At 37.2% G+C, this 23,700-nt stretch overlaps 1 protein-coding gene across 1 annotated transcript in view; it reads right to left on the reverse strand.

Moving 5' to 3' along the window:
* LOC100479246 (signal transducer and activator of transcription 5B) overlaps positions 1–22,620 on the reverse strand; it is a 50,779-nt gene extending 28,159 nt beyond the window's left edge. The window contains exon 1 of the mRNA XM_034640688.1: positions 22,452–22,620. Coding sequence (XP_034496579.1) covers positions 22,452–22,508 — 57 coding nt within the window. The 5' untranslated portion in view covers positions 22,509–22,620. The remainder of the gene's footprint in view (positions 1–22,451) is intronic.
* Positions 22,621–23,700: the final 1,080 nt, after the last annotated feature.

Here is a 23,700-nt window from a genome sequence, read left to right on the forward strand (position 1 = left end):
TCTAGATTAAAGGAGACTAAAGAGACATGGTAACAGCCTAGAGCATAATTTAAAAAATAAACTACATCTCTAAAGGATATTACTGGGACAACTAAAAATTAAAATTTTAAATTAAAATTAAATTTAAATACAGTCTATATACTGGATATTATTGTGTCAATGTTAAATATCTTGAGACGGATAATGGCACTAAGGTTATACATGGCACTAAGGTTATACAGGACTTGTTCTTAGTGGATGCAACTGTTTAAGGGTAAAAAAAATGTCATGATGGCTGCTACTTACTTTCAAAGGAAAGAGAGGGGGGAGGTGGTGGTAGGGAGGGTGATAAAGCAAAGGTAACAACTGTTAATAATTGGTCAATGTAGACAAAGCGTACATGAGCATTCATTATTCCATCCTTTTTAATTTTTAGGTAATTTAAAGGTTTTTCGAAATCAAAATCAAGGGCAAAAATTGCAAAAAAGAAAAATAACAGAAAACAGTAAGAGTAGAGGTTTGACCCTCATCTTGAAATTGTCCCTGGCAGTACATAAAAATCTGGACTTCTCAGACTTTGTGCTAAAGCTGGTAGGACACTGTTATACAAATTGGGTTCCCTCATACCATGCCGGCCCACAGCCTGAATACATGTGCGTTATCATTCTCTCTGTGCCCAAATCCATTAAGCAACTTGAACCACCCATTTGGGAAGAAGCTACATCAATACCATTTTCCAGATAACTAAAAACATTTGCTGTAGCCCACAAATAATGACCATCTGCATTATGGAAAAGTAAGAAATGATCTGAGACTGCCATGTAGCCCTATGTTGGCCTCAGAATTTCTAATGAAGGTTTATATCAGGACCCATTCTATACTGTTAATCAAGACCAACTCATCCTAGAACGTGATTTTTGTACAGCTTGAATCCTTTGGTTGAGGAAATAAAAATTCCTCAGCCACTGCAATATACTGAGTTTCTGTACTATTTAGATGAAAGATAATCCCTTCCTTCTTGTTTTGATTTTTAAAAAGGGCAATTTATTAATAAATCTACACATGTTCCCAATATTTTCCTCATTAAAGTTCACAGCTTCCCTCTTGCCATTGAGAATTACAGTATTAAGTTTTCACTTGGAAAAATCTGCTTTGAAGAGCACCTTGCACTAGGTCAACTCCCAGGGACAACCATTAGTTAGATCATATAATATACAATAGTAAGAAACTAGAAACAACCTAAATCCAAAACAGGAGGATGGTTTAAACTATAACACATTAATTGGAATATTAAGCAACAATTTAAATGAACTATAAAGGCAATATGGAAATATAAGGCCATGTAGACACATTTTTTAAAAATATAGAAAAAAGACCGTTAAATGAAAAGTGTACACAATATGCATGTTAGAGGACAAATAAGAGAGAAAGGTCAAAGAGAACTATAAACAGTTGTTCCATTTAGGTGAAGGCATTTTGGTATAATTTTTTACAGTTTTTGATTTACTAAATTTTGTTTAAAATGTAAAAATTGAAATATAAATTTAATGATCATGAGCAATTGGTACTATCCATCCCACAGGACGGTTCCATAAAGGAACATGCAAAAGACACAGAAACAAATAGTTTCCACATGACAATATCCAGGTTATGACACTTTCTTACAAATTAGGTAGTCTTGATTTAAGTAGAGCATGAAATAGTAAACACTCAGAATCATCATTCTTTAAAAAAGAAGTACAATCCTATCACTTTTTTGGGAAGATTTTTAAATTTATTTTTGCGAGAGAGAGAGATGGAGAGAGGCGAGAGCATGAGCACGCAGGAGGGGCAGAGGGAGAAGCAGACTCCCCGCTGAGCAGGAAGCCCAGTGCAAGACTCGATCCCGGGACCATGGTATCATGACCTGAGCAGAAGGCAGACCCTTAACCGACTGAGCTACCCAGGTACCCCAATTCTATCACTTTCAAATATATAGCAACATAATGTGTTTTCAAATAGCAGTTCAAGACGATTAATTTATATTTCATCTAAATCCTTTAAAATGCCTTGCATTCAGTAACTGTTCATTTTATTCTTTTGTTCAATAAACCCTTCTTCTAGAAGTAGTATAAAAGTAAATGGCACAAAAATATATTTTGAAGTATTTTTCTGAAGTCCAGAAGAAACAAAAAAAGTGTGTTTGTGGAGAGTAGAAGAAAAAAGATTAACAACACTTTGGTAATTTTTGAACTTGAGGGATGAATTTATAGATATTCATTATATACTAGTCTCTTATTTTGTGTGTGTTTGAAAATGTTCATACCAAAAAGTTCAGAATACCAATGGGGGTGGGGGGAAGGACTTAGACCAGGTTAAAGATTAGTGCTCTCAGGGGTAATGGAGTTTGAATTTAGGAGGTTTTATTGATACTTCTGAAAGAAACATGGAAAATAGAAGAGAAAAAAAAAAAGAATGTTTGGGAAAGTCATATTTCAAGACAAGAAATAATACATACTTAGGTTCATATTTGGCTCTTTTTTCATCCTTGATATGACTAACTGTCCCTGCAAACATGTCCCAATTGTAAACAGAATGAAATACACAGAACACCACTCATAGCAGTGCAAGAACTGCTTTTCAAAAACTAAACCTCTTTTATCCCTAATGAGACACCTGTACACAACTGGCCTAGGTAAAGGCCTTTGATAGTTCAAAGGTAAAAATTCAAGGCCACAGAAGCTTATAGTTAGAAGATCAGATCCCAGAAAGCCTTAGCCATCGGTTCTTCACTTTGCTCCTAGGCTAACAGTACTGGGGGAAAGCCTTCCTGTTATGTTGAAACCGACTTATTTTGTGCCAAGAAGCTATACCCAGAGCCTAAGCAAGGTTTGCACTCCCTCTGGGATTCTTCAGTATCTCAGGAAGGTTGAACAGATCGGACCAGTTTCCAAGAACAGAAAAGAAATACTGTAGGGAAATCTTGCTAAGGAAACCCTGAGATAATTCTCCCTACATTACTCTCTGTATCTTTTCTGTACATCAACTCTAATGCTCACCCAACAACTTTACTATCGACAGTAAATACTGGGAGAGAAACCACTGACACATTGAAAAAGCACACCTATCCAGTGAACCCTAACTAAATGGAGAACACAGTATTCTGCCCTCTTTTCACGTAGCTGTGTTCTCTGCATTTACCAATAATCATAATCAACTTCATTTTTTGCTTACAGTTACTTGAATATAAATCATTTCAAAAAACAAAATAAAAAATGAACCTAAATAGGTTTTGGTTAAAGTAATGGAAGACTAAAATCCTCTCTCTCTCTCTTTTTTTTTTTTTTTTTAATTTATTCGACAGAGATAGAGACAGCCAGCGAGAGAGGGAACACAAGCAGGGGGAGTGGGAGAGGAAGAAGCAGGCTCCTAGCGGAGGAGCCTGATGCGGGGCTCGATCCCGTAACGCCGGGATCACGCCCTGAGCTGAAGGCAGACGCTCAACCGCTGTGCCACCCAGGCGCCCCCTAAAATCCTCTCTTTAAGAGGGAGCTGTCCCATCAGCTGGTTCCTTTGTTACTCACTGGCTGATATTCCATTTGTGAAGCCCAACTGCAGCTTTCTGAAAATAATATCAATGTGTGGGGTATAATACTCACTGTGTTTCAGTAAAACAAGTCCTGTAGAAAAGATGGTCCAACAATGGGTAGCAGGTATATTAAGAAGCTAATTCTGAGATGAAATGACATTTTTAAAAAAGGTTTTATTTATTTGAGAAGGAGACAACGAGAGAACATGAGTTGGGGGGAGGGGCAGAGGGCGAGGGAGAAGCAGGCTCCCCACTGAGCAGGGAGCCCTTCATGGGGCTTGATCCCAGGACCCCGAGATCATGACCTGAGCTGAAGGCAGATGCTTAACTGACTGAGCCACCCAGGCGTCCCATGAAATGCCATTTAAATAAGAGTTCACGTCTCAGAAAATCAAAATGTTCGGCCTCTCAGGAAAAAAAGTTATCCAGTATAAGAGGTACTACTTACACCAAGACGTTCAACATTGAGATGAATTAAAATTGTGCACAAAGTAATTGTCCACATTTACCATAGCATTAAAATTGGGACTCTGCAATACAATACAAATACCTTTGCGAAAACGAACTACTTTTTCTAGAAACATGTTCTCCCTTGCTACAGATCGACAAGGATATCTCTACACAACTTAGCACTGTGAACTTGAACGCTGATTCCTACACCACAGAACAGAGGCAGTGAAAGATTCCCGCCTCTTAACTAACAGCTTGCGCCCCAAGACATGAGCCAGGATAACGGTGTGTATGTTCTTTCACAGGCTGCACTGTTACAGGAAGAAGCAAAGAGCAGCGATTTCCTTCCAAAAGGTCAGCTGCCTCAGACAGACCAAACAGAAAGCAGTTAATTCTTGCCAACTTCCCCTCCTGCTTCTGCAGCTAGTACGCAAGAGCATTTGGTTTCCAGTAAAGCTCCAGAGAAAAACAAAGCAAGTGTGAGACCCAGAACCAAGGCAATCTAAAGTGCCTCACTGGGCAGTAAGACAATAAGATCACACGGAACTACATTTTTTAAACGGCAATGGAACTTTTAAGAGTTACCAGATTTAATGTGGACTTAAACATGAGGAAAAGAACAGAACTGGAACCATCCCAGATTTTATACTAGTGCTCTAGAGTTCTCCACCTAAAAATAAAATGGTATTTTGGCTATAATAAATGTGACAACATATGAGGTCCCCAGTTGATTGATATAAAAATAAATCTTTAGCCTTCCTCTTCTCAAACTGAAGTCCTCTCAGTTGTCAAATATTCTAAGACATTGGCCAGGTTGAATGCAGACAATCAGTAGCATAAAGAGGAGTGCATACAATGATTATTATGTCTCTTAGATCAGACATGGAAAAAAGACTATATGACTAATAACAAAAAGGAGAAGAGGACAGGAAATATGATTTTAAACCTTCTTTAGGTAGTGACCCTGAATAGTTACGGAATACTGAAGATCTCCCACCTCCCCCAAAAAACAACACAGCATTCTCACAGACTTCTTTATTTTTTTAAAGATTTTATTTATTTATGAGAGAGAGAGAGAGAGAACAGCAGCAGATGCAGAGGGAGAGGGGGAAGCAGGCTCCTCGCTGAGCAGGGACCGATCCCAGGATCCTGGGATCATGACCTGAGCTGAAGGCAGACACTTAACCGACTAAGCCACCCAGGCACCCCTCACATAGACTTCTTTAAATTAAGCAAGCATCCACATATTCAGTCATCCTAGAGGCAACAAAATTAGATCCTTTTGAGTATAAAAGTAAAGGAGAAGGAAGGAAAAATAAAGACTTTTAAGTTTTCTCAACCAGATGGATTCCTGACGTAGCTATCTACATACCACTTACAAGAAAATGTGATGGGTCCTTCGGAAGCGCTCCTACAGCATGTCATAGGGCTCTGTGTGGTTTCTACCTCGTTAGTTTCAGGTTGTGGTGGCAATGCAGACAGGAGGCTTTTCTGAGACAAGCTCTTGTTCTAAAGATTCTAGGCTTTGATGATGAAGAGTATGTAACCCACTCTTGAGAATACCTTGCTTGAAACGAAGACAGTCTAGGTTTAAGGAAAAACTTATTAGTTTATTACATATGCTAAATTAACTGCTGCTACCCACACTAGAAACTGTTTCATGTTGGAAACAAAATAAACTATTAAATTCCCAAGCCTTTCCTATACTTAATCATCAAACCTTAAATAATAAGAAAGGAATTTGCATGGGAAAGGGAAAAAAGAGTACAAGCCATAGTAGGAGTAAAAAGAACAATACTGGTAACGGTAAACATTCAAGGAGCTCTTACTACATTACACACCGTTGTATGCACGCTATATGCTTCCTCAGTTAATCCTCACGACAAATCTGTGAGGCAGTATGATTATTATCCCCCTTCTAATAGATGACGAAACAGGTTTAAGAGTTAGAGAATTTGCCTGAAGTCCTGCAGCAAGTAAGTGAAGGAGCTGGGAAGAGCATGTAGGCTGCCCACCTCCGGGGCTCGTACTCTCAAAGACCCCTCATCCAATTCCTGACATGATACCTGTGACTTAAGACTGCTTTACGATAAAAGCTACAAAGTGAATTAACACAAAGTACAACTCACAAATAGATATGAAAAATTATTTGACGATCCAAAAATGCTTTATATGGGACTCCCCTTTCCTAAAGGTCAGAGATCATCAAGATGACCAACCTTCAAACACAATCGAAGGAAGCCAGCCATATTGGATATTTGGTGGCTCACCTTCACTCCTCTAAATCAATCAGAAATCAGCTAAACGCTTTAGATTGTAAAAGGGAGTGGGAGGAGAATAAGGAGAACTGTTCTGGAGGTGGGTAACTTTCCAGAGAGCCAAAACCTAGATCCTGACCACCTGTGGTCAGAATTAGCACCGTGACATTTCCTATAAGCAGCAGAGTGGTTACATTTGTTGTATTTGTTCCTGAATTCCTTCTTGAGTTTCCCTTAGATACACTACTATCCGTCACCAATATTCACCACCGGTCAATCTAAATTCAGGTTTTTCTGCTGGTACAAAACATTTCTCTTTAAAGGGGCAATATGATTAACACAAATCAGACAACCAGCGAAATGTTCTGGGGGGTAAGACAGGATCTTAAAAGCTACTGTAGTCAGTTATCTCAACATAACTGTTCACCTTACATCAATAACTAAACATCAACTTGCTTAACACTGATGCATATATTTAGTTACAGACAAGGTGTAAATGATAAATTCCTGCGATAATTGATACACACTAATATGACAAATAGAGAAATAATTATGTTACTGTGCACAGGGCAGAATAAATATTAATCGAGTATTAAGAGCATGTGGGTTCACTAAGCCATGCCACCAAGTTGTAGTTACTCTGATGTGGAAGACAAATTCTGAATTTAATAATGTTGTGCAACATGTCAAGGGAAAATTTGGGACAAGGACACTGGGCAATTCCATACTCTCATGTAAGGTGCCTCATACGATCTTTAATATCTCTAGCTAAAAAAAAGAATCAACACAATACTTGTATCCCATGCCTTTTATCATTTTGATCATCCCATTTGTTTTAAGATTTATTTATTTTAGAGAGAGAGAGAGAGAGCAAGTGGGGAACTGGGGAGTAGAGGGAGAGAGAATCTCAGGCAAACTGCACTGAACGCAGAGCCCAACGTGGGGCTCGATCTCACGACCCAAGCTGAAACCAAGAGTTGGACACTCAATCAACTGCGCCACCCAGAAGCCCCTTGAACATCGCATTTTAAAGAGATGGAATGCTTTACCTCTCTAGAATTAGAATTTACCCTACATTCTGGGCATAAGAACCAAAGCAATTTTGAGTTATCTGTTGCTCAATCACAAGACTAGAAGTTATCCCAGGGGAGGAACCATTTCTCATTCATTTTGGTTTCCTCAACACAGTACTTGGTACATGGTAGATAATCAATAATTGGGTGTTAAATTAAATATAATTTTGGTAGACCTCCATGTTACAGAAAGAACTTAAATTGGGGGAAATGAATGATAGGTCAGTTATTTTCTTCAAGATGTTATTTTTGACACTGTGGAAGTCATTAACTTGAATCCTTATGACAGGAATAATGGGGCTGAATCACACTTTTTAGAAACTGTGACGGAGGTTTTGACTCATCATTGGTGCTAATCAAGATAAATATAATTGCAATGTACCATTCCATAAACATCGTGACAAGTGTGTAAAATAGAGCTAATACCTTGTTGCAGCAATTTCAAAGAGGAGAATTACATGAAATATGATGGTGCTAATACAAGCTGAAATTCCAAAGAAAGCTTCTCCTTTATGCAAACTAAACTGTTTCTCTCCTTTAATTACATCCCAAGAAAGAAGCTGAGTATAAACGGAAAGCACAACATTTATCAACAATTCACTCCTTCGGTTTCCATGCACACTACCAAATACAATCCAGAAAGACTGATTATTGTGCCAAAACAAGGTGATGAGATTCTACGTCCAGAATGCAGGCTAACGTTAGAAGGATGACTCAGGACTGATGGCATCGGTCTGACAGACACTGAACCTATTTTTTAATCTCCCGAGAGTTCTTCAACCATAGGACTGAATGCCAACTCAGGAAGATACTTCAGTAAATACAGCCACCTTTGACTACAGACTATTTTTTATTTGAGATGTCTTTCCATGAAGCAAAGTATATTTAGTAAGTGAAAATATAGTCTTGAATTGCTATGGATGTCCCCTACCCCTGCCAAAAATGACAAGCTGCTTGCTCAAAAGCTGTCACTAATTAGCAGCTGCTGCTGTAAAGAAAACCAAAGTGAGTGCCAATAAAAGCATATTGAACTGCAAGAGGGCCCTATGACAAGGAATGGGAGATGCAAGAATCTATTTGTGACCAGTAAACTTTACAAATACTGGCAATCTAAATTTGGAAGAAGTGGGGGCAGGGCAATAATGGCAATATATATCCATTCATATTTAAACAAGAAGGACTGGAATATTCTCCTAACATCCTAAAATTCACGGAAATCCCAGAATACTGAGGTTACTAAATTCCATGACAACTATTTCCACCTTTCTAATAGAAACCAATCATAGGGCGCCTGGGTGGCTCAGTCAGTTAAGCGTCTGCCTTTGGCTCAGGTCATGATCTCGGGGTCTTGAGATGGAGCCCCGCATTGGGCTCCCTGCTCAGTAGGGAGCCTGCTTCTCCCTTTCCCTCTGCTCCCCCACTCCAGCTCTATCTCAAATACATAAATAAAATCTTTAAAAAAAAAAAGAAAGAAACCAGTCTTGGTTTTGGGTAATTTCTCATTGTCAATACTTCTGTCTCTGGCACAGCAACACCTACATTTGTAGACATAAAAAAATTTGAATTTAAAAAACACCTTTCAGGGGCACCTGGCTGGCTCAATCAGTAGAGCATGTGACTCTTGGTCTCGGGACTATGAGTTCAAGCCCCACATTGGGTGTAGAGATTTCTTAAAAATAAAATCTTAAAAAAAATAAATAAATGCCTTTCATAGTCTAATGGCTTCAGCCCAAACTCCTATGGTTCTGAACCTAACTGGTAACCCTCTATTTTACAGGTTGAGAAAACGGAGTCAAGGATAGCAGAAATCATCTGCCCAGTGTCAGTGAGCAACGGATACAGTGGTAGAAAATCTCTTTACTGGCCCTATGTTTAATGTTCTGTTTAAGAGGCTCTAAAATAGTCCATAGATCAAGATCCTACTTGAAATCTAAATTGCACAGGTTGCTTCTCAAATCATTCTTCAAGGCTTTCCCTCTCTTTCTTTACCCATCAGATCTACAGTAGATTTCTTTTTTTTTTTTTTTCCTCAATAAGTTAGTTTCCATCCTTTAAAAAAATTAGGGAATTTCCTCCTTCAGTTTAGTTCTTGTACTCTCTTTCTCCCTATCCTTCCAGGTAGCCTGATAGAGAGCCATGACTATTTTATTTATATCTGGGCCATAGGGTCTGCTTGTCTCTGTAGCAACTACTTGGAAAAATGAGAATAAAAAAGGAAGGAAGGAAGGAAGGAAGGAAGGAAGGAAGGAAGGAAGGAAGGAAGGAAGGAAAGGAGGGAGGGAAGGAAGGAAAAGGAAAGGAGAGAGGAAGGGATAGATTGGAAAAAGAAGGAAAGGAAAGGGAGGGAAGGAACAAGGAAGATATAATGAGAAAATAGAAAAGAAACAAGTTATGGACATAATTTCTTAATGAAGCTGCAACCAAAACCTCACCTCTTGGAATTGCTATCCCTTATGTAGAGCTTGACTGAGTGTCTGTATAAACAATTACAACAATGTACCAGTAATTTTCCAGTTCATCATCAGGCTAAAAGAAGGAGAACAATTTGCTTTATGAAACATGGAGAAAGACTAATCTCTGCTATTACTGTTGGTGCAGGTTTATCAGCAAGACTTCGAGATAAGCCTACAGACATAAAGATTAGGAATCACATTTTCAAAGCTTTAATAACCCCCTAGTGGATGCAACAAGCCACTGAATTAACTTGTCTTTGGATACTTATTTTGTATGCATCACTGGCTAGGTCTAGGTACAGAGCAAAAACTAAAAAATCTGGGGGAAGAAAATAAAAAAGAACCAGACACATAGGGACAAATGTTATAGGATTCCACTTACATGTGGCACCTAGAAGAGTCAAACTTCTAGAGAGAAAGTAGAATGGTGGTTGCCAGGGGCTGGGGAAGAGGGGAATGGGCAGTTACTGTTTAATGCATACAGTTTCAGTGGACAGTGTAAACGTACTTAATAGAACTGAACTGGTTAAAATGGTACATGTATCACACACACACAAACACACACACACACACACACACACACACACATTTTTTAATGGGGAGAAAAATGCCAGTTCTTACCTAGTGAACTCCCATTTCTTCCATCTCTAACTCTAAAATGCAAAGGAAAACAAAGGGAATTGGCTTTCCCCTCTCTTTTTTTCCCCACAGTAAAAGGCAATACTTTCAGCTCTTCTGAAGGCTGATGCAGTCTCTGGATGTACCCTCTATATTGAGATTAAAGGGGAATAAATGGAATTAAGGTATCTTCAACACCAGCCAGTGCTTATTACTGAAGATGAGTAAGTGCCTACCATAAACAAAAGTGGATCAACCCTCTCACAGAAACAGTTAAGTATTTACAGTATAAATACTTACTAAGCATCTGTTAGATGCCAGGTTCTGTTCTAGGTCCTGAGGATATAGCAGTGAACAAAACAGATATATTTTATGGAACTTAGATCCTAGTATTAAACACTTTAAAGTTCAAATAAATACAGACTATGCTATGCTTTCTAATTTTTGCCTTTGATTTTCTTCTTCTTTTTCTGTTGGGGGAAAAGGATACCACCTGGCTATTAGAGAATCTTACAAGCAAAGAGCGAAGTCTGTATATTCAAACCAATATTTGGGGGAAAAGTTTTAAAAGCACCTCAACAAAATCAGACAGAGAGGGTGAAGACGGCTTTTGTGAAAGGCCTGGCAATGTGAAAGCAATTTCTGATAAAACCAGGACATCTGTTTATCCTCGCTGAAAGCTGGTCATCTCTAAGGAGCTATGTAGTATGTGCAAAACAAATCAGGTCTAATCAAGGATTCCACAGTTAAGATCATTTCAATGTGGTATTAGTCTAGCTTTTTTCCGAGATACACAGTTTTATATGGAAGATAGCATTCCTGCTTGATACAATCAAATCAAGTTATTTACCTTTCAAAGATGATTTGCAGATTCAATCTCTACAAGATACTAAAAATATAGGGCAGAGAATTAAAAATTCAATGGGACTCAAGTTTCTACCTATCAATGCATAGTAGCAGAAGGTTGGTAGGTGGCTAGAAAATACTTTATTTCTTCTTTTTCCTACGGAATATAGGTCAAATTCTACTAAAACAACAAGTACCATCACAGTGAAAACCTAGGTATAACAAAAATATTTTGAAATACTTGAAGATGCCCCACCTGTTACTCAATTTAACACAACCATCTTTTGTTCAATATAATAATGAATATAATGAATTTTAAAACAAAAGAATCAGAATCCCTGGAGCATAACAACTGTTGTATATGCTCTTAAATTTTCATTTTTAAGGAAATATTTTAAATATTCTAAAACAGGCTGTCATATTATATTTGGAAAAAAGGAATTTTTTTTTTAAAGATTTTATTTGGGGTGCCTGGGTGGCTCAGTCAGTTAAAGCATCTGCATTTGGCTCAGGTCATGATCCCAGGGTCCTGGGATCAAGCCCCGCATCAGGATCCCTGCTCAGAGGGAAGCCTGCTTCTCCATCTTCCTCTCCCTCTATGTACTCTATCTCTCTCTCAAATAAAAAGATTTTATTTATTTATTTGAGAGAGAAAGTACACACACAGCACGTAAGCACATGAGCAGGGGAGAGGCAGAGGGAGAGGGAGGGAGAGGGAGAGAGAGAGAGAGAAGCAGACACCCCACTGATCAGGGAGCCCAACCAGGCTCGATCCCAATACCCTGAGATCATGACCTGAGTTGAAGGCAGACGCTTAACCGACTGAGCCACCCAGGTGCCCCAGGAACTTTTTCTTTATGGAAAAAATCCTCAATTTTATTGAGGAATAATTTATATTCAATAAACTGTATCAGGATGTTTTAAGTGTGTGTGTGTGTGTGTGTGTGTGTGTGTGTGTAATAAATATAATTAATGTATTTTGGGCACCAAACTAAAATAAAGGGGTTCCCAAGGCCTACCTAGCAGTAAGAGCTACAGAGTGTTGTACTGAATGTTAAAAAGCCAACTGATATGGCTTAGAGGTCAGCCAATATTCAAAGCAACATACAAGTTCTATCCATTTAGGGGTCCCTGGGTAGCCCAGTTGGTTAAGCCATCTGCCTTTGGCTCAGGTCATGATCTCAGGGTCCTGGGATCGAGCCCCGCATCAGGCTCCCTGCTCAGTTCCTTCTAGAATCAGAGATCTAAAAAGACCATTAAGATAAATTCAGTAGAGGGGTGCTTGGGTGGCTCAGTCAGTTAAGTGACTAACTCTTGATATCAGCTCAGGTCTTAATCTCAGGGTCGTGAGTTCAAGCTCCGTGTTGAGCTCCATGGCCACCGTGGAGCCTACTTATAAAATAAATAATAGATAGATAAAGCAGAAAGGCCTGGAGGATGGCAGGAAGTTGGGCTTAGGCATTACCTAGGTTCCAAGATCTCTCTACCAAGCTGATCTTTGAAGTTCTATTTGTTCAGTCTTTCACACATTGTTGCAAGTTATCTTCACCTCATCTACAGAGAACTAAAAATTACTCCCCTCCTTAGGTATCTTCAAAGACAAAACTAACATTAGCGGGGGAAATCACTTTTGAAAGGAAAAAATTTCATCTGTAACCAGAAGATCTCAAATTCCAAGCATCAACTTTATGTATACCATAAAAACGAATAGTAGCTAAGATCAAAAGATCTTCTTTTTGGGGTGCTTGGGTGGCTCAGTCGGTTGAGTGTCTGCCTTCGGCTCAGGTCATGATCCCAGGGTCCTGGGATTGAGCCCCACATCAGGTTCCTTGCTCAGTGGGGAGTCTGCTTCTCCCTCTCCTTCTGCCCCTCTCCTTGTTTATGTGTTTTCTCTCTCAAATAAATAAACAAAATCTTAAAAAAAAAAAAAAAAGATCTTTTCTAGGCAAATTCAGTTTTAAGCACACACACACAAAACAAAATAACAAAAAACTCTACCTAAAAGTGATTTGATAATTGAATTATACCTAAAACAGAATGGGCTATTCTATGTTTTAGTTTCAGAGCTGTAAGGTCACATAGGTGACAAGAGATAATTCAGGCTGATGCATCAAAGTTCAACACTCAAGCCCCTGCACCTTTCCGCAATAAAAACAACAGGCAACTCCCAACATCTTCCCCATATCCTCTTCCTGGTCACTTTACAAACAGAATCACATTCCAAAATGCATTTACACATGTGTTGTTCGGAACATGGAACATTTTCCCATAGGAACAAAGTTATAAAGAGATTAAAAATACCTAGGTAAACTCCAAAACCTCAGTTGATTTACAATCTTGCAAAACCTAGCTACCCTTTATAATTTTGTTTCTGAAGGAAAAGATGTTAGAATTTCTAGTCAGGGATACAATCAGGGATATAATCTCTCTACCCCTGTCTGTTCTCCATCCCAGCTGCCACACAGCACAGACGGGGCTCCTAAAGAGAAGGGCTTCCAGGAGGTAGATAATGCTTCAACCATACCTCAGTGCAGCAGTTTTGTTTTGTTTAAGATTTATTTGCTTGAGAGAGAGAGAGAACGCAGGAGGGAAGAGCAGAGGGAGAAGGAGAGAGAGAATCCCAAGTAGACTCTCCGATGAGTGTGGAGCCTCATGTGGGGCTTGATCCCACGATTCTGAGATCATGACCTGAGCCGAAATCAGGAGTTGGACACTTAACCGACTGCATGACCCAGGCCCCCCAGTGCAGCCAGTTTTTTCAAAAAGGAAGTACATCTGTGTATGTGTACTTTGGGGTGGGGGTATGGTGGGAAATTTTAGGGGTATCATCTTCTTTAGGTAAGAGTAGCTTTGGCTCCCTTATAGAACAATGGCTTCAATTTCCAGAGGCCAAGAGGCCCTATTTGTATTTGAGTTATTTGCAGGCTAGATGTTAAAAGTAGGAGACCCGCCTGTAACTGCACTGTTCAAAATGACAGCCACTAGCCACATGGCTATTGGTACTTGAAATGTGGCTAGTACGACGAAGGAAGTGAATTTATTATTTTATTTTAATAAACTTAAAGGTAAACTTAAAAACTGATGCTCGGGGGCGCCTGGGTGGCACAGCGGTTAAGCGTCTGCCTTCGGCTCAGGGCGTGGATCCCGGCGTTATGGGATCGAGCCCCACATCAGGCTCCTCTGCTATGAGCCTGCTTCTTCCTCTCCCACTCCCCCTGCTTGTGTTCCCTCTCTCGCTGGCTGTCTCTATCTCTGTCAAATAAATAAAATCTTTAAAAAAAAAAAAAAAAACAAAAAAAAACAAAACTGATGCTCGATTTAGTTATTGGAAAACTTTCAAGTATGTTGGGGACGACTTGGGTAGGTGAATCTCCTTCATCAACTGAAAGTCTTATGAAATCTGAACACAGTTTGTGTATATATTTTTTATCCAGTTCATACATTTCTGATGAAAATTTTGCATCCAAATTGAGATATGATATAAGTACAAAATACACACCAGATTTCGAAGACATGGCACAGAAAAGGAATATAAAATATCTCATTAGTTTTTATACTGATTACATGCTGAAATGACAGTATTTTGAATATACTGGGTTAAAGAAAATATATTACTAAAATTGATTTCACTGATTTTCTTTGCTTTTTAATTTATTTTTAAAAAGATTTTATTTATTTATTTGACAGAGATAGACTACAGCCAGTGAGAGAGGGAACACAAGCAGGGGGAGTGGGAGAGGAAGAAGCAGGCTCCTAGCGGAGGAGCCTGATGTGGAACTCGATCCCGGAACACCGGGATCACGCCCTGAGCCGAAGGCATACGCCCAACGACTGCGCCACCCAGGCGCCCCTCTTTGCTTTTTTAAAGGTAGCTACTAGTTATACGTGTTGCAAGTATCTTCTCAGTAGCTTGCTTTTTTATTCTTTGGTGGTTTTGATGAACAGAAGTTCTTCATTTCAATAAAGTTCAATGTATTAAAAAAATTAGGGCAGCTACTAGAAAATTGAATTTATATTTGTACTGGACAGTGCTTATCCATAACATAAATATTTCACATATCTCTATATAACTCCTGTGTAGAGTTTAATAGTTCATATATGCCTTATCTGTAACATGTATAACTCTCCTTCTATTTTGGTTAGAAGAACATTTTTAAAGCAATCCTAAACTTTTAAATTAAATTTAAAAAATAAAGTTTCACTACATTTACTGAAATGTCAGAATGAAATTATACACTATTGGAATTGAAAGATTATTGTTTTTAAAAATTACTACTCTATTACTATTTCTATAGGAACACATATTTAAGACTAAATCTAGTGTATCTTTAATGGAACTACTGGTGATCATCTACCATCTGCTCAAAAAATGTGAAATTCATTTTGAGTCAGATTAAAAATCTATCCTAATGCATATTTCAGAGGCAGTCCACGAAAATTCTCACCTCTGACTTATTCTCTGGAAAAATTGTAATGATCCAAATAAAATGTCCAATAATTAAAACAATGGGGTATATTCAGAGACACACTCATCTCTGGAACAGAATAGAGAAGCAGCGGGTCTGAACAGATATGAGGACTTGAATATATGCTAAACATGTACTTTATTAGCAGAGAAAGAGGGAGCTGGTGGGAAATGGTGGATTTGTTGCTGCTGTTGTTGTTTTGATAACTGGCTCACCATTTGGAACTGATTTAGGTTAAAACTGTTAATACATGTGAAACATTTAGCTCAATACTTGGCACACAGTGAGTGATCAATAAATAGTATTATTTTCATCAAAACAAAAAGTTACATTCCCACCTCACTTCTTACACAGAAATAGATTCCAAATGGATGGAGAACTTAATGCAAAAAAACAACCACAAAATATTCTAAAAGAAAATACAAATGAAAATTGTATAATCTTTGGGTAGAAATGGTTTTTCTAAGCATGTCTTAATAGCCAGACCAGAGAAGAAAAGATTATTAAATTAGACAACATAAAAATTTAACATTTTGTACTGCAAAAAATACCACACAAAATTGAAAGACAATAAAAGAGAAAAAACTGGGAGGAAATTACTTGTAATATATAAGACCGAAAGATCTTTGGGAAAACTCAAACAGCTATATAGAAAAAAGGCTAATTATATAAAAGGGCAAATGAAAAAAAAGAAACAAAATGGCCAATGAACATGTGAAGCACTGTCTAACTTGCTAGAAATCAAAGAAATATAAATATGAGAGACTAGCAAAGATAGAAAGGTTATCAATACTCAGTTACGGAAGATATGGGGAAATGCCATCCCCATCATACACTAGTTTTTGGTAGGCATGTTGACTGGGGTGGTCTTTTTGGAGGGTACACTATCTATGCAAATTGTTCAGCAACTCTACTTCTAGAACTTACATTAAGAGGATGGTCCAGTAATTGCAAAAAAACCCACTCAACCTAAGAATCTGCACCACAGTGTTGTTTATAAAAGAGAAAAACTGGAAAGAACTTAAATATCCATTAATAGATATTAGTGGATTAACTAAATTATGCTAGGGCTATGCAATGAAATACAGACCTTAAGACTACTGAAGTAGAATGATACTTACTGAGGTCCTGGGGGGGGGTAGGATAAGTCCTTGCTGAGCCCCCAAGTGACAAGATCAGACTAGAGGTTTTTAAACAAGCCCACATTTTGTAAATTTGGATCACTTATCTCTTCTCCATATGCCTCCACCTCCACTACCTGCATTAATGGAAGGCAGGTTGTTTGTATCAGGGGTTTGTGACCTGAGTCCACAGACCTCTTGAAATGTATGCAAAATTTTATGTGTATGTGTATTTTACTGGGAAGAGAGTCAATGGTTTCATTAGAGTCTCAAAAGGTCCCCTAATAGTCAAATGGTTAAGAACCACTGGCAAATATAGTTTAATGGGACAAGTTGTTGTCTAATTTTGCCTTAAAAAATATATGTGATTATACAGCCCATTCATTCAGCAGTTAACAAATATTTACTAAGTCTTACCTTGATTGGTAGCCCAATTACTGGAAAATTTTGAAATAAATTTCTCTACTCACTTTGGAAGTATTTTTAAATACACATACATACACGACCCCAAAAAGCCCTCTGGCAGCTAAGAAACAAAAAGCACATTAAAGAGTTTCAAACAAAACTATAATGTTAACTTTTGAAAGAAGTAATTTTTTTTTATCGTCTTTTGAATGTTACATGTATTTGAGCTCCTTTAAAGAGATAACCTTAAGATTTATATACTTAGGAAAGACTTATCTTTGTGAGAATAACCAAGTTCTCCAAAACCAGATAAAGACTAGAACACAATAAAGTAACTAGTTCTAAATTAAGAAGGCAATAAATCATTTTATATCTTAATTTAAAAATATATAATTTACTGATGCCATGTTATAAATATATGATATAAAAATTGAGGCCCCAAATTTATATAATTTTTAAAATATCTCATAGTTTGGTAAATATGATTCATATATATAAAAGAAGAAAGGGGAGGGGCGCCTGGGTGGCTCAGTAGGTTGACCATCTGACTTCATTCAGCTCAGGTCACAATCTCAGGGTCCTCAGATGGAGACCCACATTGGGCTCCCCGCTCGGCTGGGGTCTGCTTGTCCCTCTGTCCCTCCCCCTGCTCATACTCACTCTCTCTAAAACAAATAAATAAAATCTTTAAAAAAGAAGAAAAAGAAAGGGAATTATTCTAACTGGTCATAATAATATCATAGTGATTAAACAGATTAGAGAGAAAATCAGCAATGATAAATACACTGAAGTCAAAGGAAAACATAATTTTGAATTAAATGAGATTGATCACATTTTCAGGAGGCAGAGAAGGTAAGAAGTAATAAGCAAAAAAGAACCAGAAAATCAACAGGATTTATTTATGAAGGCATACTGGGCAATATATGTTTATGGTTTTATCTTTAATACATGAAAATATTTATTCATCTTTCTACATCTGAATTAACTACTTATGGATTTAGGTTTACAAAACACTAAAAAGTACTAGGTTATTTCTCTTATGTTTTAGTATTCTCAAAATTTACTTAAAATTCTGTTACAGCAAATTCCATTACAATAAATTACAAGGCACAATCCAGGTTAAGGAAGATTTTTACTGAGCTGAATTTTACATAAAATAAGTAGGCCTCGAGGCACCTGGCTGGCCCAGTCGGAAAAGTGTATAACTCTTGAACTTGGGGTTGTGAGTTCAAGCCCCACATTGGGTGTAGAGATTACTTTAAAAAAAATCTTGGGACACCTGGGTGGCTCAGTTGGTTAAGTGTCTGACTTTGGCTCAGGTCATGATCTCCAGGTCCTGGGATAGAGCCCCAAGTCAGGCTCCCTGCTCAGCAGGGAGTCTGGTTCTCCCTCTCCCTCTGCCTCTCCCCCTTCTTGTGCTCTGTCTCCCTCTCTCTCTCAAATGAATAAATAAAATCCTTAAAAAAAAAAAATAAAGTAAGTAGGTCTTCTGCTGGACTCATATATATATACATGTTTTTTTTTTTAAGATGTAATTTTATTTGCTGCAAAAGTGCTAAGACCTAAATACTTGTGCTCCAGAATTTTCCTAAAACATCAACTTGTAATTTATTTTCATTTTTCTTCTTTAAACTTCTTAAAATGTGAAAAGGCTTTTGAACACTAAATCTAGTTACAAAGAAACTATTTAATATGAATTTAATTAAGGCAGAACGCAAGTCTCTTGTATTAGCAATGACATACACCCAAGAGAAAGTATCTTTCACTAGAGATTTCCTTTACCAGATAGTCCCAAATGAATACAATAAACATTTAAAGATGTCATTAAGCATGACTAATGGAATTACAAGGAAAAAAAAATCCATAAACCTAGCAATCTTTGTAGGTATCATCATGAAAGAGAAAGCAGTACAAAAGCAAATACACAAAACACAATGAAATAATACAATGTTCACAGGGTTACCAGAAATAACTACACCGATTTTTTTTTTCAAAAGTTGGAAAAAAACGGGGTGCCTGGGTGGCTCGGTCGTTAAGCGTCTGCCTTCAGCCCAGGGCGTGATCCCAGAGTCTTGGGATCGAGTCCCACATCAGGCTTCTCCGCTGGGAGCCTGCTTCTTCCTCTCCCACTCCCCCTGCTTGTGTTCCCTCTCTCACTGGCTGCCTCTCTCTCTGTCAAATAAATAAATAAAATCTTTACAAAAAAAAAAAAAGTTGGAAAAAAACAAACACACATCTTCAATGTGAAATGAATGGTAATTTAGCAGGGCACATACACAAATAAAGCAACATTTGTATTTATAAATATTTATAAATATTACATTTATTTATAATTTATATATTTATAAATATTACATATAATTATAAATATTTATTATGTTTATAAATATTACATTTATAAAACAATATAATTCATTATCAGCTTATTTATTAAAAAATGGACCATTCCACCAAGTATAGGAAATAACTCAGTCCTCAAGTTCAGATTATGTTAATTCTGAAAACGTTAAATAGAATTAGAACAGTTTTAATATAGTTCTTCAACAAAAGATGCCATAAACCATACCAAATAAATATACTATGCCAAATATTTAACACAAACATCACAAACTACTCATTTTCTTCTCCTAAAAACGAAATACTAACTGAAAATAAAAACAAGTTTCTCATTCTAAATCAACACACAAAAGTCATTTTAAAAATAACTTTCCCCCACTTTATTTTTTACTGAGATATACCTGACATAAAACAGTGGTGTAAAATTAAGGTATACAATGTAGTAATTTCATATATATCTTAAAATGTTTACCATATTAGGTTGGTTAATGCATCCATCACTTCGCATAGTTACAATTTGTGTGTGTGTGCCTGTGGTGGGGAGAACTTTTAAGACCTACCCTCTTAGCAACTTTAAAATACACAATACATTAACTGTAGTCACTAGGCTGTATATTACATACCCAGAACTTACTCATCTGATAACTGGAAGTTTGTACCTTTGGCCACCTTCACACAGTCCTCTACCCCTGCCTTTGGCAACCACCAATCTGCTGGGTTTTGTGTTTTTGTTTTAATGAGTTCGCTTTTTTAAGATTCTATATATCAGTGAGATCATACAGCATTCGTCTTTCTCTGACTTATTTCATGCTCTAGATTTAGCATAATGCTCTAGATTCATCCTGTTGTCATGAATGACAAGATTTCTTTCTTTTTTATGGCTAAATAATACTCTGTTATACATATATCTCTCATATTTTCTTTATCCATTCATTAAATATAACATTTTTCTTGATTACAAAGTATTCTGTTTATTATTACCTGATTATAGAAAAGCGAAGACACTAGAAACCACACATGCACGCACACCTGGAGAATCCTATAACTCAGAATATTTTTTCAATACCTATACTTTTTCCAAGCATGACTATATGTGATTGTTCTGCAATGTGCCTCTTCATTCAGTAATATATTGTAAACTTTACCTATGTCATTGAATATTGTTTTATAACATGATTGAAATGGCTGACTAGAATTCCATTATATAAGACATTTTTCAATTTAGCTAATTAATCCTCTAAGGCTGAACACTGAAGTTGTTTCCAATTGTTGCTAGTTTAAATAACACTATGAGAAACATCCTTATATACAAATATACAAATCTTTGAACATATTTCAGATTATGACATCTAAATAGAATTGTTAGGTCAAAAGGTATACATACTTTTAAGGCTTTCAATACGTGTATCAAACTGCCCTTCAAAAAAAGCACCAATTTCGGGGCATCTGGGTGGCTCAGTTGGTTAAATGTCTGCCTTCGCCTCAGGTCATGATCTCAGGGTCCTGGGATCAGGTCCCTCATCGGGCTCCCTGCTCAGTGGGAAGTCTGCTTCTGCCTCTCCCCAGCTCATGCCTGGTCCCCCCCCCATCTCAAATAAATAAAATCTTTTTTTAAAAAAACCAATTTACATCTGACCAATGAATATGAAGGTGCCAGTTTCCCCACATTCCTAAGCAACATTGTTTTTATTTTTTCAATATTTTTAGTTTTATAAATCTGTTAGCAGGAAAAATTATGTCTTTTTTTTTTTATTTCTTGATTTCTAGTGCAGTTGAACATAATTTTGTATGATTATTGAGCATTTGTAATTCTTCTTTTGTTCATTTTCCCTTTGGGAGGCCACTTTTTTCTTATTTTTGGTATATATTCTTTATATATTAATATTAACGCATAACCTGGGGCGCCTGGGTGGCTCAGTCGGTTGAGCATCAGATTCTTGGTTTCGGCTCAGTCATAATCTCGGGGTCGTGGGATCAAGCCCTGAGTCCGGCTCTACTTGTCCCTCTCCCTAAGTTCCTCACCTTGCTTGAGCTCACCCCCCCAAAATAAATAAATAAATAAATAAATAAATAAATAAATAAATAAATAAATAAAATCTTTATTAAAAACAATAATAATATTAACCTATAACCTTTTGTCATATATATTTACAAAGTTTTTCTTATTTTCTCATTTATCTTCTGCTTCTGGCATTTTTTTGGCATAAGGAAGTTGTTAGTATTTATGCACTTATATATATATTTTTTCTTTTATGAGTTATTCCATAAAAGCCACTGGTTGGTTTTTCTTATGTTTGCCTTGTTCAAATTTACCAACAGAACTGTAACGTAATGCAAAGTTCTTTCCAAACTAGATCTCTCACATCTGGGTAACAGAAATTCAAAACCATAAATTTTAACAATGTCACATTTCTGGGACATAATTTAAAATGTGTGTTTAAGGGATGCCTGGGTGGTTCAGTCGTTTAAGTGTCTGCCTTTGGCTCAGGTCATAATTCCAGGGGCTTGGGATCGAGTCCCACATCGGACCCCTTGCCCCACGGGGAGCCTGCTTCTGCCTCTGCCTCTGCCTCTTCCCCCTGCTCATCTCTCTCTCTCTCTCAAATAAATAAATAAAATCTTTTTTAAAAAATGTGTGCTTAGGGGCGCCTGGGTGGCACAGCGGTTAAGCGTCTGCCTTCAGCTCAGGGCGTGATCCCGGCGTTACGGGATCGAGCCCCACCTCAGGCTCCTCTGCTGTGAGCCTGCTTCTTCCTCTCCCACTCCCCCTGCTTGTGTTCCCTCTCTCGCTGGCTGTCTCTATCTCCGTCAAATAAATAATAAATAAAATCTTAAAAAAAAAAAATGTGTGCTTAAGGTAATAACTTAAGGACTCACTCCTTTAAAATTATGTGCTCTGCTCTGGTATTGCAAAATCAAGGAATCCTGCTTCATCACCAACTCAGCATGTTAACTGCAGCCGTGCCATTCAGGAAGCCAAATATTCTCTATTTTGTTTTGATACCTTCAACAGTTAAGGAGGAAGATAAATCTATACAGATTACAATGAATTCAGTATTTTTACCTGGTATTTAAACTCATTACAAAATAAACTTACCTTTAAAATATGCTTAGGATATGTTCAGGGTTTCCATATATCATTACATAATTCAAACAGTAACAACAACACAAAGAGAAGGAATATGTGCATTGCATCTCTATGTACTAGGCCTTCCATACCTTTAGAGTAAGGCTCTATAATGTCCAGTTCTCACTATAATTCTCCCTCACTTTCTACCAGAAACAGATCACAAATTGTAAAAACATAAACCTGCAGGGTGGACTGTTTCATTTTGTAAAGAGCTGTATATTTCTGTAGATCTCTAGTTTGTTATTTTTCTCAAGCCTAAAAGATTATCAAAATATTTCAGAAACATGAAGCAAAACAAAAACATAGAATTAACATTATTTCTGAGAAAATGGTTTATCTAGTTAAACTACAAATGACTATCTTGTAGAATGCTGTATGACAAAGCTGATAAATTCCATTTTTTAGTACTTTAACAGATCAAGGGCCTCAACAGTTTCTATTTATAAATGCTACAATGGCATTTGTGGATATAGCTTATTTAAAACATTTTCTGCAGGTTGAATTAAGTCCCATTCTTTATAAAAACGTAATGATCTGCCACAGGTTATAGGCTCTGAATTTTAGACAACACAAAATAATTTCTCATAAACTTTCTAATTTACTCTCACCTAAAGGCTGGAAAACCCCACTGAAGGCTTTTTAAAACTCATCAGACATAGAAAAAAAAACCAGCTTTAATTGTAGGATCTCACTGACACAAACATAAGGAAATTCTGAGTTATAGATATTTCACATTAAGCTTTTTCCACTGACATTGTAACTTCTGTCAACATTCAAAGAAAATTCAACCCTGGTCAAAGGTGACAGTTTGACAATCCTGGAAGACAACATCCTCTGTTTATTTGAACAAGTTTATACTCTCTGCTCAGGGAATTGAAGTTTCTCTCCTCCCTAACTTGATCTCTCAAATTCAGATCACTACACTTTAGGGTAGTGTATTCTGTCTCCAAGATTTAACTTCACAATCTACCTCCAAGGAAAAATGCTGAGACCATC

This window comes from Ailuropoda melanoleuca, chromosome 13 (assembly GCF_002007445.2).
Source record: "Ailuropoda melanoleuca isolate Jingjing chromosome 13, ASM200744v2, whole genome shotgun sequence".
In the NCBI taxonomy this organism is placed as follows: domain Eukaryota; kingdom Metazoa; phylum Chordata; class Mammalia; order Carnivora; family Ursidae; genus Ailuropoda; species Ailuropoda melanoleuca.